At 38.3% G+C, this 15,257-nt stretch overlaps 2 protein-coding genes across 9 annotated transcripts in view; one reads left to right on the forward strand and one right to left on the reverse strand.

Annotated features, from left to right (window-relative positions):
- Positions 1–1,220: 1,220 nt before the first annotated feature.
- LOC104330901 (protein FAM237B) lies at positions 1,221–2,341 on the forward strand. The gene is made up of 2 exons (XM_075417474.1): positions 1,221–1,602; positions 2,316–2,341. Exons 1-2 carry the CDS (start codon positions 1,221–1,223, stop codon positions 2,339–2,341), a joined length of 408 nt encoding a protein of 135 aa, XP_075273589.1.
- A 480-nt stretch (positions 2,342–2,821) lies between these two features.
- The window catches only part of CFAP69 (cilia and flagella associated protein 69), a 34,227-nt gene continuing 21,791 nt past the window's right edge, over positions 2,822–15,257 (reverse strand). For 4 of the 8 annotated variants that reach the window (XM_075419383.1, XM_075419382.1, XM_075419379.1 and 1 more), the window contains 6 exons: positions 14,971–15,108; positions 12,613–12,689; positions 11,375–11,569; positions 10,308–10,394; positions 8,524–8,628; positions 2,822–6,466 (listed from right to left, as the gene is read on the reverse strand). In XM_075419383.1, coding sequence (XP_075275498.1) covers positions 6,293–6,466; positions 8,524–8,628; positions 10,308–10,394; positions 11,375–11,569; positions 12,613–12,689; positions 14,971–15,108 — 776 coding nt within the window. In that variant the 3' untranslated portion in view covers positions 2,822–6,292. The remainder of the gene's footprint in view (positions 6,467–8,523; positions 8,629–10,307; positions 10,395–11,374; positions 11,570–12,612; positions 12,690–14,970; positions 15,109–15,257) is intronic. The other 4 variants (XM_075419385.1, XM_075419384.1, XM_075419386.1 and 1 more) reach the window with 2 other exon arrangements.

Here is a 15,257-nt window from a genome sequence, read left to right on the forward strand (position 1 = left end):
AGGCAGGTGATCGTGCTGCCTGCTGAAATGCAGCTAGCAAGTGAAGCTTTAGCACTGAGCTAGGTTGGGGGGGGGGGGGTCTGTCTCATTCTCTTGAGTCCTGAAGTTGAGGTAAAGGAATAGGTGGGTCTAGGGACCTCGGACGGCTGCAGCAGTGTAATAGCACATTCAGACTAAAAATCATCCCAGAACCCTGAGGCCACAGCAAAAGGGCTTAACTCAAGCTGTCCTGTTTCCCGACCCAGCCTAGTATGACCATGAAATCCACGGTGTCCCCTCAACTCTGTCTTCTTGTAGACAGTTCACACAGATGTTGTATTATCTGTGGATTGTCCTCTCTTTGATTGTATCACTACGAGCTGCAGAGAGGACATCAGTGTGTTAATGCTTCGAAGACGCCACAGACTAACTTTTCCTGCTGCCAGTGCCCAAAGATATTCTGAGTGGGAGAGCACACTTGCAGTTCTGTCCAAGTTCCCCGTAAACTTCACGGTTGCCCAAGGCATTGCCTTGAATCTGCACAAAACCTCACATCATTTTGTAATTGTCTTTTACACTCTGAATTGGCAAGGGGATTGGAAACTGTGGGACTGACCATGGCACCAACTATTGATTTAGGACACCAAAATAAGGGGCTCTATCTGAGAGTCTTGACTGTCATCTTTTTCTTCAGACTTCTTACTGGGCTCACTTTTTTTTTTTGTTCTTTTTTGGGGTTTGTTTTCTCCTTTATGTTTAGTCTCCTCTACTACATTTTATATTATATATTATAATTATTCTACTATATACAATCTGTTATATACATATTATACATTATATTTTTTATATTTATAACTCTGTTACTTGTTTGCAATCATGCAAAAGAGAATGCCACTAGGATTTGTTCAGCATCTGCAATTCATCTGATTTCACTGATGATCTAAGCACAGGAGTTTAAGGGAAGAAGTCCTGAGCTCAAGGAGCAGTTCCGACATAGGCTATGAACTTTCTGCTTCAGGTTTTCATGTTCTAAACAGGATTAAAACTTTCTAGGTGCAAACCTAGCTCCAGCGTTACGGTTCACTGCCTGGTATTAATTCCATGGTTTGAAAAGAAGTATTTGTCTGTATACATGCATAAATCATCTCTTGGGATATCCTTGAAAGTTATGTGAGAATGAACTATGTAACATTAGAATCACTGTGATTTTATCCACTTTCTTTCAGGTACCTTCCTGGAGTATGGAATCTGTATGGCAGCGAAGGTGGTATCTTCAGCTGGGCTGTATATTGATACTGAATTTGGTTTATGCCAATCTAGACTATCAGAAAGAAACTCCTCCAAGCCTGGGTCAGATTGACCATCAGTGCTGGGAGGTGTCATCCCATGGGCTGGTGGAAATGAAGAAACTCAAGGTCGCAGACACGGTTATTGCTCTCTGGGACTTCATGATGTTCCTAAAGGAATCCCCTAAGCCCAAGCACAACGAACTCTTCAATCATTTAGCCCAGAACTTCTGGGATATGTATGTAGACTGCGTGCTCTCAAGATCCCATGGAATGGGCAGAAGACAATTAATGTCTCCCAAATACTCTTCCACATACTCACATAGAACTTTAGAAGGTAACTATAGGATATGGTGTTACTCTGTTATGTACTAGCGTACTGAACCACTGTTCCATCCTCGTCCTTGATTGTTTAGACAACTCAATATAATCATCTCCAGTTTTCTGTCTCTACTTGCCAAAAGTGTTTGCATCTTTCAGTGGTAGCTACTTCCACAATACATGGGTCCAAAGTAGTTTGAGTACTACATTTCTATGTTTAATGAAGTGTAAAAAATGTCCGGTATGCATGTGGGAGTGTGTGGAACTGGATGCTGCATTCTCTCTTTATCACTGTGTGCATATAAATGACATTACAATACGCAGAATTTCCTGGTGTTTGGACTTCTGTCTCAGCTTTGGGGAATCGACCCTCTGTGAGAAGGGAAGCTCAAATCCCTGGCTGCTTGAAGCCTCTTCTTCCCGTTAAAACTATTGACACATAATGTGATCTTATGGTCTCTGTGAATCATCAAACATTGACCAATTCTGGTCATTGGGGTCTGGGATGAGTCTGAACTGAGATTATATAGGCGATTGGCTTTATATTTTATCAGCCAGTCCTAGACCTGTGTGCTTCCTTCCTCCTCGGCAACAGACTTTCTTCTGATGTACCCAGTCAGATGTTTTAGGTTTCCAGACTGAACATGAAGATCATTTAATCCTAGCATTCCTAACCATATTGCTTGGAAAATAACCTTGGAAAATAACCTTTCTTTCATGATCTTGCAGGGTCCGCTTTCACCAACCCATTTTAGGCCAAAAGGGGAGAAAATGAAGATACCTCAGCAAGGCAACATCAAAACGAAGGAACACAAAAGCACAGCCTATACTGTAGACGCTTAGACAAATCCATGGCATGGTTCAACCTGTTTTTTTTTCCTCTGTATAAAGTACTTTAATCACTGCTAAACTGATAAGTGCATGAACTCCCACGTTGTCACTTTTGCTTTCCTGTCTTGCAAACTCCCAGGGTTGCCTTTTTCCCACTGCATGTGTGAATGCTTTTATGTTTACCTTTGTTCTCTCAGGTAAGCTTGTAAGTCAAAGCCAGTGTCGTATTTTTGTAGAGGCTCATCTTTTCCAATAATTCTCTTTTTTTAAAAGTTAATTCTGAAGGAAACCCAATATATTTTTATACGTTAAGCAATGGAGAAAATGTCAACAAACATTTGATACAGTGTCTTGCACATACAATCAATTTTACTTTTAAGAATTGCAAAAAAGTGTGACATCAAGCTAAAGAGAAGGCTTATGCTCATTGTAATGTCCTGTGCAGTGTAAACTTTGTATTTTATCACTGCTTAGTATAGGCTATGATTAATTAAAGTATTTTTCTATGCAGCAGTGTCTAAATAGTAGTCATTTTCTTGTCTATTAGCAATTTATTTGCAAGACCACTACTACATGACATTAAGAACAGTACTTTACACAAGCCTGCTCTTTATTGACACATTCATACAGGTAAATAAGATGATACAATCCATCCCTGTCATAGCAGGCAACATCACAGTTGAGAAGAGACTCATGCATCAAGTGGTTTGAAAGCGTTAGAGACTGGCTTGACTATTGCTCCCATTACACGAAACCATCCAGAATGGGTCAGCTAATTCAGGCAGATTAACCACTTTGTTAATCCATTTCTCCTGGGCACAGAAAGCCTGAGAACAAATGAGAACACTCAGAGATGCTCACTGTTCTCTGCTTTATTCCTTGGGCAATGCAGCTTGTTCAGTCCCTGTTGTGTTCTAGCCTTTTATGAGATCCCAGATGGGTTTAATTATTGTAGGAAACAGTACTTACACAGTAACAGCATATAAACCTTCATAAGTGACAAGAAATCCATCCCACATAATGCCTAGCTCATATATAGTTCATAAAATATCCAACAATTCTCATAGATTTGTAAATGTTTATCTAGGTAAATACAATATTGACCTGCATCTTGTAAAATATTTCTCCTACTGTATTCTAGAGAGGGTACAAAAGTAGTGAGAAATTTCTCTTACAAATTAATATCACTGTAAGTTCCTGATACAAAAACGTATTTTAAATACACCCTTTCTTTTAAGCAAATAGAGGGAGTCATGACACATCCAAACCCAGCAGTTTCAGGAATTGATATATCATGATGAGCAGCTATTTGAGAGCCACCACCTAATCTGTTCAGGCAATATCCACTTTATAAAGCTGTGTATTGTATTGCATTTGCGACAAATCAAGTGTTTTAACTGTCATAAATCAGAGAAATAAATTCCCCTTGTTCACACTTACAAATAATTTTATTCATCACCTACAGAAGTGTAAAATTGTAAGAACATTTTAAAGGTAATGCTTCCTATATTCGTGATCTTTTAATTGAATTCCAGAGCAAGGTATCCTATGCAGTTTTAAAAGCTCCATCTTCCCTCAGACTGTAACTCTTTGTTTTAACTAGCTTTCTGTAGGAGAAAGGTGCTTAGCATCTACCATAATTGGCTCCAGAATGCTTGAACAATCTATTGTCACCCTGCAGTGTCTGCCAAAGGGGCAGGTGGCTGTGAACAACAGCAACACAGTACCACAAGCAGCAGCAGCAAAACAAATTCCAGGTGGATATACCTGTGCTGTCTAGGACAGAGCTCTGGGAGGCCAGAGGTGGCTCCTCCTGGCTCTCTGCAAGAGGGATTAACAGCGAAGGGGATGATCTTTCTCTCCACCAGCACTCAGTGCTCCCTCTCTTTCCATCCCTGGGTTACAGCAGGAACAGCAAGCCGAGTTTTCTTGGGTTCCCCCTCTGGCAGTCAGGCCACAGTCCACAGCTGGCTGGCAAACTCAAATGCTGCGTATGCCGCTGTGAAGCCTCGTGTTAGTATTAATTCATGAAGTATAAATGTAAGCATTTTGGGAAATCTGCCTTGAAGTATAAATGTAAGCATTTTGGGAAATCTGCCTTGCTGCCAGTAGTAATGACTCACCCACACATTCACATATATGCAAGCATATAAAAAACCTCTAAATGTCACAGTCTTTGTTCTCCTAGACAAATATTTATTATTTGGTTTAATTGTGAAAAGACAATGGAGCACACTTTTTCTGGCCCCGGTGTATAGATATATATTCACATTCTCTAAAAAAGTAATAAAGCAGCATAGCTGCTGAAGAGTTGTCAGAGAAATACAAACATAAACAACTGAGCAAGACTTTACTTGACACACAGGGCTTCACTTAGATAATCTCTACATACCTTTGCTGGCAGGCAAGAAATACATATACAGGCTTGTTTAAGAAAACAAACCTGATGCAGATAATTTTGGGAAAAAAATGACATAATGAAACGAGACTATACTTAAAAATGATGAATTAGCAAAGGGCCAGCGAAATTAGCATAGCTCGATTTAATTTCTCTAGCTTTAAGCACTAGATGACTGTCTTACTCTAGAATGTAATGTATAACAGACCTGCCCATGAGAAAATGCTTCCCATCTTTGGAAACTAAACAGGTGAAGATTTCTCTAAAGTTTAAGTACCATTTCATATGGCTGTTTTCTTTTATTTCATTATTTTGTTCAGGTTCTTTTAATAGAATTTAAGTAGACAATTTTTAAACAAAAATCTCTGCCTTCATTTTTAATGCCAGCACTGCTAAGTTTTGTTACAGGGACAAACAGATTTTTAAGCAATGCTTATACACCCACCCCCACCCCCCATCCCTCTTTCAGGAAGTAAAAAAAGGAGTTGGAAATGAAGTTCTACCTGCTTAGTTCAAATTTATTTCCATTTTTCAAGTTGTCATTTAACAAAGTGAAAGCCTGTATTTTCTCTAAATATTGCTTACAGGCAGAAATGACAGACTACATGCCAGAGCTTGTATGTCCCAGAATCCCTTGCAATGTCACAGCAATTTATGCCATAGCAGCGGATAGCCACTGGTTTTAAAACGAAGTAACAGCCTCAGGGAATCTTGCTCTATAGCAAATTCTGGCTTTGCCCAAGTTGGGAAAGAGACAATAGCTTAGAAACTGAGTCGCCTACAAAAAGTTCTGCTGCTCACACGTTTGTGTTGGTATTCTAGAGGTGCTGGGGTGGAAGAGGATGAGTTCTTTTTGGAGACAATATGGTCAATATCTGAAGAAATAATTAGAATAGTAAGACCAGTTAAAGAGCTGTGAAAACCCATGAGGAGCAGAACACTTCAGCATGTCTTTCCAACAGGCTTGGAGAAACTGTTGGCACAGACAAGCTTCTTGGTGCGTCTTTAGATGAAAACCGAGAGAACAGAAGTCAGAAGTCCTGACGCTAAAGGCAGCAATTCAAGAAACAAATGGACTTGCACAAAAAGCACATGGGTACAGTATCCAGGAAAATGAGGAACTGCATGGGTTCATGTGAAGGTTCATCACCCTGCTCTGAGAACGAGACACTTAAAGTACAGTGTGTGGAATGTGCCAACAAGAGATGGAGATCTAAATAGTGGACCTACTGATAGTGGATCAGGGTAACCTGACACTAGCACACAAAATTATTGGACACAATATACTTCTGGACCATACTGTCTCGGGTACTTTATTAATACATCATCCCCATGTTTGAATTAGTTAAGACAAAATACAAGTTTACTCTCAAGGTGCTCTATGCAATTCATCAAAACATTATAAACAGATTTTATTTGGTATCTAAAATACACATACAGTTAACTGAAATATTAAAAGCATTGTTCAGAACACTATCTATTCTACAGGTACCGAATCTTTCTTGACTGAGTCTAACGTTTTAACTTTTCTGATCTTTTTTAAGGCTCCTTCACAAACAGAAGGCTTTCTAAGAGCAAGGTCTGTAACAGCCAGTGGCCCTCCAATTAACTGAGGTGTACTTTCGACAGTTACTAAGCGACCAGATCCAATCTGAAAAACAAAATAAATGTATTGCTTGACATTCATGTTAGCATTTAAAATGAGATGAGAGTTAAATCATGAACTGTCTTTCAAAACTATTACTCAGCTGGTGGAGACGCATGCTGAGGTTTCTGCAGTCCACTCAAACTGTCCTTTGTACCAAATTCACAAATTGTTCCCATCAATACAAAGGAAAAGACAGAGTGGTTTTTCAGCAGGTACCTTTATGTACTCTGCTTTTCTGCCTTCATGTCTGATCTTGCGAATAGAGGAAAAGAAAATCAAGCCCTTATTACAACAGAAGTTTGTTGTGCAATGTTATTTGGATTTGTATATAACACGAGCCACAGCTTTTGAACTCAGAATTTCACTATGCATTAATACTTTGAACAAAAAAAAGGGAACAGACCCTGATTCTCTTAGAATACAATTGCCTATAACTACTGGTTCAGAAAAAAGAAAAGGGACATACACTTTCCAGTCGCATTACTACACTTTATACTGAATAGGCTCAGGTCTTTGCACAAAAATCCCCGAGTGACACCTCTGTCTTCTAACCATGACCTACTAAAACAAACAGTGAAAATCTTTGAGTGCATGTGACTCACATGTTTGATTACTTGACCTTAACCGGTTTGCAACAACCACCTTGGCTTAATTTTCATCTCTCCCTACTAAGGGTGTTTAGCAGAGAGGAGGGAAGAAGATTGTTCCGTGAAAAAAACTGCCAGCCATATCTGTCATTTGTAATTCTCCTAAGCAATGTACCCAAGGAATTTTATCTGATGTTGCTGATGTATTTCTTTTCTTAATACACTTATTCTGCCAAATGGACTAACCTTTTCCTTGGTTTTGTCTACAGTTGTTGAAATATTGATTATAGAACCATGAAAATATTTTCTTGTTAAATCCTCTCCCTCCAAACAAATGAATAATCCTGGCTTGAGGTCCAAGTCTTTAAAACTAAATCTAACAATGCATTTCTCTCTACTAACAATTTCCAGAATACTCATGTTTATGTCTAAATTTTTCAGATTCTTCCTCCAAAATATCGCTGATTAACAGTCTCACTGATATATGCACGTAACTAAATAATTATTCCAGCCCACTTCACCTTGAATTCCCAGATGTGTCCCTCTACATCTTTCAGAAGTTTAGGGCAAATACGATTTGTTACAAATCCTACTCCAGCACTCTGAGACCATCCCCTTGCTTCCTATTGAACTCCTCCTTTCTTCATCACATCAAAAACGAACTGCCTCTTTTCTTTTTCAGGATGCAGCCACCTTAGTTGTCATTACTCATTCATGCCAGAGAGCCCATGACAATACAATCTCTTGCCTTTGTGCAAGTTTGAAAACAGCACCTCATGTTTTTTCTTCCTTGTTTCTCCTTACATGCAAGAGTAACTTATAAGCAACCAAGAAGCTATCCTTCACTCCTAAAATCCTCCCTAGCTGTGATACTCACACAGAAATCATCCAGCTAGCTCAAAAGCAGTTACTGACTGCAATGGAGATTCTTCTCAAAACATCTAAATACGCTGTTGTGCCCAAATAAGTTCTTAACAATGGCTTTTATTTTCTCACACTTCAACTAATTGATAGAAATGAGAAAAAAAATATTTTCTGCAGATGCAACGGGTGGCTTATCTGCAGACAGTCAGGAACACGCTCACTGACAAAGGACACCTCTACCAACACACTGGAGATCACACAGATTTACCCAAAAATAAATGAAGGAGGTCTTGACCTCAGCAAGGTTTTCATGAAAGGCTGTCCCACTAGAGGTGCATGTCAAGTAGCATAGGGACCATCTTGCCCACACTTTTTATGAGTAATTTGCAGATCTGAATCTCACTCTGACCACCTACCTGTTTTCTGAGGATATGTCAGAAGGGGAAGTGGTGCTTTGCGGGAGATACAGATTCTTTCTTACATACTTGGGGCTTGTCAACATCAACATTATTAGAGAGAAAGTAAGCAGCAGCACATATACAGCCAGAATAAACCCCAAACTACTTACATAGTAATGAAAATAAAACAGTGTTATTGGGGATTACTTACTGTTGTACCGAGACCTTTAATATCAGTAGAATGTACTGCTCCATTTTGAGTCTTTGATTTAGATCTGGAAGCCTCTATTGATTTTTCCTGAAGCCTTTTTGCTTTCTAAAGATAGTTAGAAAAAAGGCAAAATTGTTTTAATCGGAATGAATTGTATGATTTGCATTTGTTAGAAAAGATACAAACAAAATAACAAAATAAATGAGGTGATAATTCTATTGGCCTTTAATTGTCAGTACTCTCCCTCTGGTCTATAATTTTCTCTTGTACTGGGGACCTGAAAACAGAATAAATGGACATGGCTTCACAAGGGTGAGAAGGGAATAATCACTTGCCATGACCTGTGGGCTGTATTCTTTCTAATGTAGCCATATATGCTGTTAGCCTTCATCGCCACAAGAGCACACTGTTGCCTCACATTCAGCTTGTCACCCCATGCACAGTACACCTCTACATAGCCCATCTGTCCCCAGGCTGCACTGATGCATGAAAACCTTAACGCACCCCAAATGCATGACTTCACATTTTCTTTTCCTGAACTGCATGAGCTTCCGGTCAGCCCATCCCTCCAGCTTGTCAAGGTCCTTCTGAATAGCGTCCCTACCTCCCAGAATATGGATTGCTTCCTCCAGCTCAGTGTCATGCATGAATGTGATGAGGTTGCATACTGACCCAATATCCAAGTCATTAACGAAAATGCTAAACAGTAGCAACCCTATAATTAACTCCGAGGAACATCACTCAAATCTGACTGCTAGTTAGACTTTAATCACCGACTTCTGTCCTTTGAGTCCATCAATGCAGCCAGTTTTTCATCCAATTTGCAGTCCAGCTGTAGTGGACAACACCTATATGTAGTCCAATCCATATCTCCCCTATTTGGCTACACGGATGCTACACAAGACTCTGCTGAAAACCTTGCTAAAGCCAAGGGAAATAACATCCTTCTCCAGAGCTAATAATTTTATCACCAAAGGCAAACATGCTGGCAAGGCATGATTTGTCCTTGATAAATCCGTAACAGCCATTTCCAATCACCTTCTTGTCCCTCATGTGCTTAAAACAGCTTTCCAGGGACTCAGTTAAAATTAACCAGCTTGTAGTTCTCCAAATCCTTTTCTGGTCCTTTTTAATTTCTAATTCTGGCATAGGTCTTTACCACAGGCCAGTGAGGTGCTTGCACATGAAGAAAATTGTTATCTTTTGCACGTCCTTTGGGAAATGAAGAAAAATTAAATTCTACTGACAAAACATTTAAGTGTGATTTCATTCATTCTCCAACTTAGTCTTATCACTGAACCAGGACTCTAATGTTCTTTTGAAAAAGCACAAATATTGCTATAAGAAACTTCTTTCATTAAAAAAAAATCCCATCTTGAAAGACGTCTGCTGTATTAAAAATATGGAATAAAGTATTAGAAAAAATAAAGAATAGAATGACCAGACTTAGTTTCAACAATTTCAGGACAAATACACATCTATATACACACACACTCACTCTACTGCTCCTAATTACAAATGCATAAACAATGCTGATCCCCAATTTTTGACTGTAATCAGAAGAGCAAATCATGGAATCATAGATTCATAAAAGAGCAGAAGAATCAAAGATTGTGTAGCTTTGCCAATACATCTCATGATTCATTCATCTATGTCTGTGTGAATATATACTATAACTTCTACTTGAATATCCTCATAATTCATTAAGAAATGTGTTTGGGACTTCCCAATTATTATATCTACACTGTGAATGTAAATTTTGCTCCACCAGTCAGAATTCTTACCTTCAACGCCTCATAGTTTGATGTCCGAGTCAAGAAATTTTCCCAAGATTTATTCACCATTTCTCTTTGCTTATGGATAGCCCGGATCTGTAATATAAACGAGATTTAAAAGACACAACACAAGCCTATTCTCATGAGCTTTCCTGAACTCTTTGCTTGTGCTTTTTGGATAGCATGTTCACCTATGCCCCTCCGGCTACCTTAGCTCATACCTCTCACGAGATTGGATGACAATGTTGTAGTAATGTACTTGTACTTTAAAGACCTCCTTATGCACTGTCTTTAAAAAAAAAAAAAGACTTACCTTCTCCATTGCAAACAAATTTTCCCCTCTTCCAACACAGACATTGGAAGAGCCCCAACTCTTTCAGGAATACTTTCTGTATATTCTTACTCTCAGATGCTGAATAACAGAGAATCAGTTCTGGTGACAAGTGCAGGCATCATAATGCATGACAATCCCTCAAAAACACTACCATGAGATTTTAGACAACTGAACCAATTGAACTTACCTCTCAGAAAGCAGGAGAGGATGGGACAGTAGATAAACAAAAATGCCAAGCGCTTGCCTTACATCCAAAGCTGGAAAATGTCTATACCTGCTCACTCTGAGCATGTCGGCAAGCACAAAGCACTGCTTTGTGAAATAATGAATCTTTGTGAATATTCAGCCAAGGGAGCTTATAACAGAGGCTTCTGTTTCATTTTAAGAAGAAGATGTGGTTATAATAGGTACTTCAAATTTTTATCTGCTACAGAAGAACACAGGTGCAACTCTTACTGTAACATAATGATCATTTCTCTTTACACCATTGCTGATGCATCACTGGTGAGACTGTTTCACTTTTCCATGTTGCTCTCTAAATATTGGCAAAATTATACAAATTGGGAGAACTGAGCTTAACCTAATTTAATTTAAAGTTAAAATTTTACTGCTGAGAGACTAAAATATCTTCAAGCAGTGTACAATTACAGACTTCTCAACATTATATAATAAGAAAATCTTCACATAGGTCGGCAAAAAAGCTTTACATGTGTTTTACTTGTTTAAATACTCCTTGTCTTACCTTTGCGTATGTTTTTTCCTCCTCTTGGATTTCTTGTTGATGTTGGCTTTCAAGCACTTCGGCCTGCAGAGCAGCAACCATTCTTCCAGTATCTTCTGATACTTCTGAAATAACTTTCAAGGCTTCCTCATCCGACGCAATAGGCCTGAATTCTTCTTTTAGTTCTGCACACAGTTCACTCCAAACTTCTCCAACCTGTGTGTGAAACACACACCACACTATTTGATACTTCTCTCTTTTTTCAGTTCCAATTATTCAAAATAGAATAGAGCAACAACCTCTCTCCTTATTGTTGTTTCACTTCCCAGAATTTTTACGCCAGGTTGGACTTCAGTAATGCTATGCCAAATCCATTCATGATAATCCTCCCTAAGCCTTCTCAAGCCCAAGCTTGGCTCCACAGAGCAGTAACAGGAATGCTGGTAACTACAGAAACTCAGAAGAAATACAGATAGCTACAAGATACTGAATTACAAGTGTGCCCTACTGGTTTCTTCTGTAAAATCTCAAATTGTGCACATTATCAGGGCAAGCTGCCACAGGAGATGTAAATGGAAGCTGGAATTATCAACTAAATATCCAGTCTTGCTAGTTCCTGAACACTTCAAGCTCTCACAGACTTTGTTCCTAAGCAGAAAATTGGCACAAACTGAAGCATCTTTTGAACAGGATGGCTCCCACAAAGCTTGTTATCCTGTTCTTGTTTCCTGTAGGCATGTCACTCTTAACTTTTGGCAGTATGGATGGATACTGCATGAGCGGACAAAGATGGGAAAGCACAGAAAAACCTTTATCAGAATGTGTGTTTAAGATCATTTTTAACGGCAAACTACCCCCCACTCCCAACCCAACTGACCTTACTGCACAAAGAGGCAGTCCTACTCTCTAGCTCCTCCCCAATTTCTTACTCCTATTCTGGCACAAGTCTGTTTCTTCAGCTGGCAAACAGTTAAAACCATTTTTTTCCGAGTTTTTTTAACTAGCATTGGTTTCTAGTCTTATTTTCTGTGCCATCACAAACATTTGTAGCAGTACAAAGGAAGAGGCTGGGGAGTGCTGGAATCGTGGAAGTGGGACTGTGTATTTTGATGATGAATACTGGCCTGCACTCTGTGAAACTATAGGTGACTTGTGACATAGTTGACAGCTTTTGAATATTTGTTTGTTGTATTCTGAGATATAGTTGCTATTTTTGCAAACACAGATACAGTAGCAATATTTTGTTCTACAATACTCACTTTAAAATCAATATAATGCCGTATGATAGCAAGTGTGACAAAATCCTTAGCAGATAAGCCAGGTAAATTTTCAAAACCTAAAGGAATATTAATCATATCAGTATTAACAGCATGATGAATTTATCTTAAAATATAACGTTCTAAGAAATATTCCATCTTACCCATCACATAATCACATGCAAAATCTTCATCACACATACACCAGTCAGTCACTCTTCTAACCCCGAACAAGGTTTTGGTGATAAAAACCTATTTTCTACATAATAAATTCACTCTATACTAACTCTTTACTTATGAGTGTCTCCAGTGAACTTCCAAGCACTTGGAAGGCCAGGATAGTACTGCATTTGCTATGCTTTTGAGGTAAGAGTTTGATCTTCCATTATAGCAAACAAACAGTTGAGTCCACAGGTCACAGTTTCTGAAGTAGCAATTCAGCACAAATAGAGTTTGCCTTAGCTGTGAAGTAGCCAACGGGAAAATCGTACTACAGGGTCTTCAGTATTTTGTTTCAAAACTGCTTAATGAAGGTCTCCATCTCACAGATTTGAGCCTTGAGCATAATGGCTCCATCTTTTAAAAAATGTTTACAGTACATGTAAAAGAATAAGGTAGAGAAGTATGATTGCTGAGACTATGCGTCATTTTTTTTGCACACTGAATGTTAAGTATACCTTTATTTTTATTTTTAAAATGACAGTCTATCAAATCTCATTCTAGACTTCATCATACCATCTGTGTGGTAACTGGGAATGTAGCATCTATCTATTCAAGTATAATCACATCATGTTTTGAAATTAAGAAATACCATGAATAAAAGCCAATTAACACTGGTTTTCTAGACCACCATGTTACAGGCTGTTATGGAGCATGACTACAGTAAGAGGAAGGTGTTGAAAAAAGACTATAAAAATCTTTCCATCTTTTTATTATCCACTTTCATGTCATTTCAGTATTTCACAAGAGACATTACAATGTATATAACTAACATAAGAGGTACGTGAATATAGGAGAAAGCTAGAACAAGATCTCATGCCTTTTTGCTTTAATAAAGAATTTAGCTGTGATCCAACATTTAACACAAGTAACACTAATAAAAATAAGAACCTGGGTTACAACAGAGGAAGAACTGACTATAATTTATTAGAGAAACTAAGGATGTTTTCAAACCAGTTGGTTCTCTAGGTTACCCAGGGAACTGGGTGAAGCAATCTCAGAACAATTACTGACCATCTTTGAACCTGTGGAGGACGGACTTGGAAAAACAAACTTAATACCTATTTTTAAAAGGGGAAAAGGAGAAGCCAGAGAATATTGGTTCAGTTCAGTTTCTCAAAAAGGCTGAAACAAATAATTAAACAAATAATGTTTATGCAGTTAAATGGTAGCAGTGAAAACATTAATACCCAACATGAATTAGTAAAAGCAAACCATGTCATTTGACCTAGCTTTTGCCTACAGCCAGGTAAGAAATCTTACAGATATGAAAGAATTTATCATGTATCTTGACTTCAGTTTAGGTTTTTAGACAAGGGCATAGTAGATATTAATATTCAGAATGTAAAAACCATAGAATTAGGAGGGACTGCAGCATTTTGAAGGAAAATTAATGCAAATTAATTTTGCCAATTGAAAAATTATCTAAACCCACAGAATTAAATTCAGTAAGGACAAATACAAAATTCTAAATGTAGGAAGAGTCATCCATAGAAATCCAGGATGGCAGATGACCGTACAAGATTCTTAGTGAAATAAACAAGCAACATCATGCCACTGTGAATATAGCAATTGTCATATTAATGTCAGAATGTTTATTTACAAGATGCATAGAAGAATGTAGTTCTATGTGGCTGTGAGGCTTCCGCTAGACTACTGTATTCAGTTTTGGAACACGACGGATCAAGAAGAATGTGAACCAACTGGAAAGACTCAAGAAAAAAAGCAATGAGAATAATTAGAGGCTATGCTAGAAAATGACATCTGTGAGCAACATCTGCAGAAAGTAATATTTCTTCATCTAGGGAAATAAATTAAATGTAAAAGTGTTAAAATATGTGAAGGAGATACTGTGTGTGGGAAAACAAATTACAGAAAATTTCAAGCAAACTTTAGCTTTAATACTAGGAAAACTCTTCCTAATGGTAGGGGCAGCGAAGTACTGGGGAAGCCTTGAAATGCCCATCAACAGGGACTTTTAAGAACAGGATGAGCAAACATCTATTAATAACAGAGTGTTGATGATGCACCTCAAAGTTTCCTTTGACCTTTTGTTTTTTTACAGTGACTTTATTGATTGCAGGTGAACAAGTTCAATTTAATGACAAATATGACACTGACAAGGCAATTCACCTGTCTTACCTAGCTTGCAAAATAATGAATAAAGTTTTGCCCGTATGTTTTCTGAAATTTCCATGATGGCAAAGCTGGGACAGTTGGCAGGCATGGGGATGACCTCTTGCTGTTTCTGGAAGCTGCTAGCAATAGGTCTCTTCATGTCTAATAATTTCAAAATAGAAAACAAGAGTGAAGAATGAAGAGGTAGTATGTTCCCAAAGCTATTGAACTTAGAGGAAATGCTGTCTATGTAATGAAGTATGAGGATCTTTAGCATGCAGCTATGGACATGTGCTTTTCTGTGATGTCTC

Source organism: Opisthocomus hoazin, chromosome 4, assembly GCF_030867145.1.
Source record: "Opisthocomus hoazin isolate bOpiHoa1 chromosome 4, bOpiHoa1.hap1, whole genome shotgun sequence".
NCBI lineage: Eukaryota > Metazoa > Chordata > Aves > Opisthocomiformes > Opisthocomidae > Opisthocomus > Opisthocomus hoazin.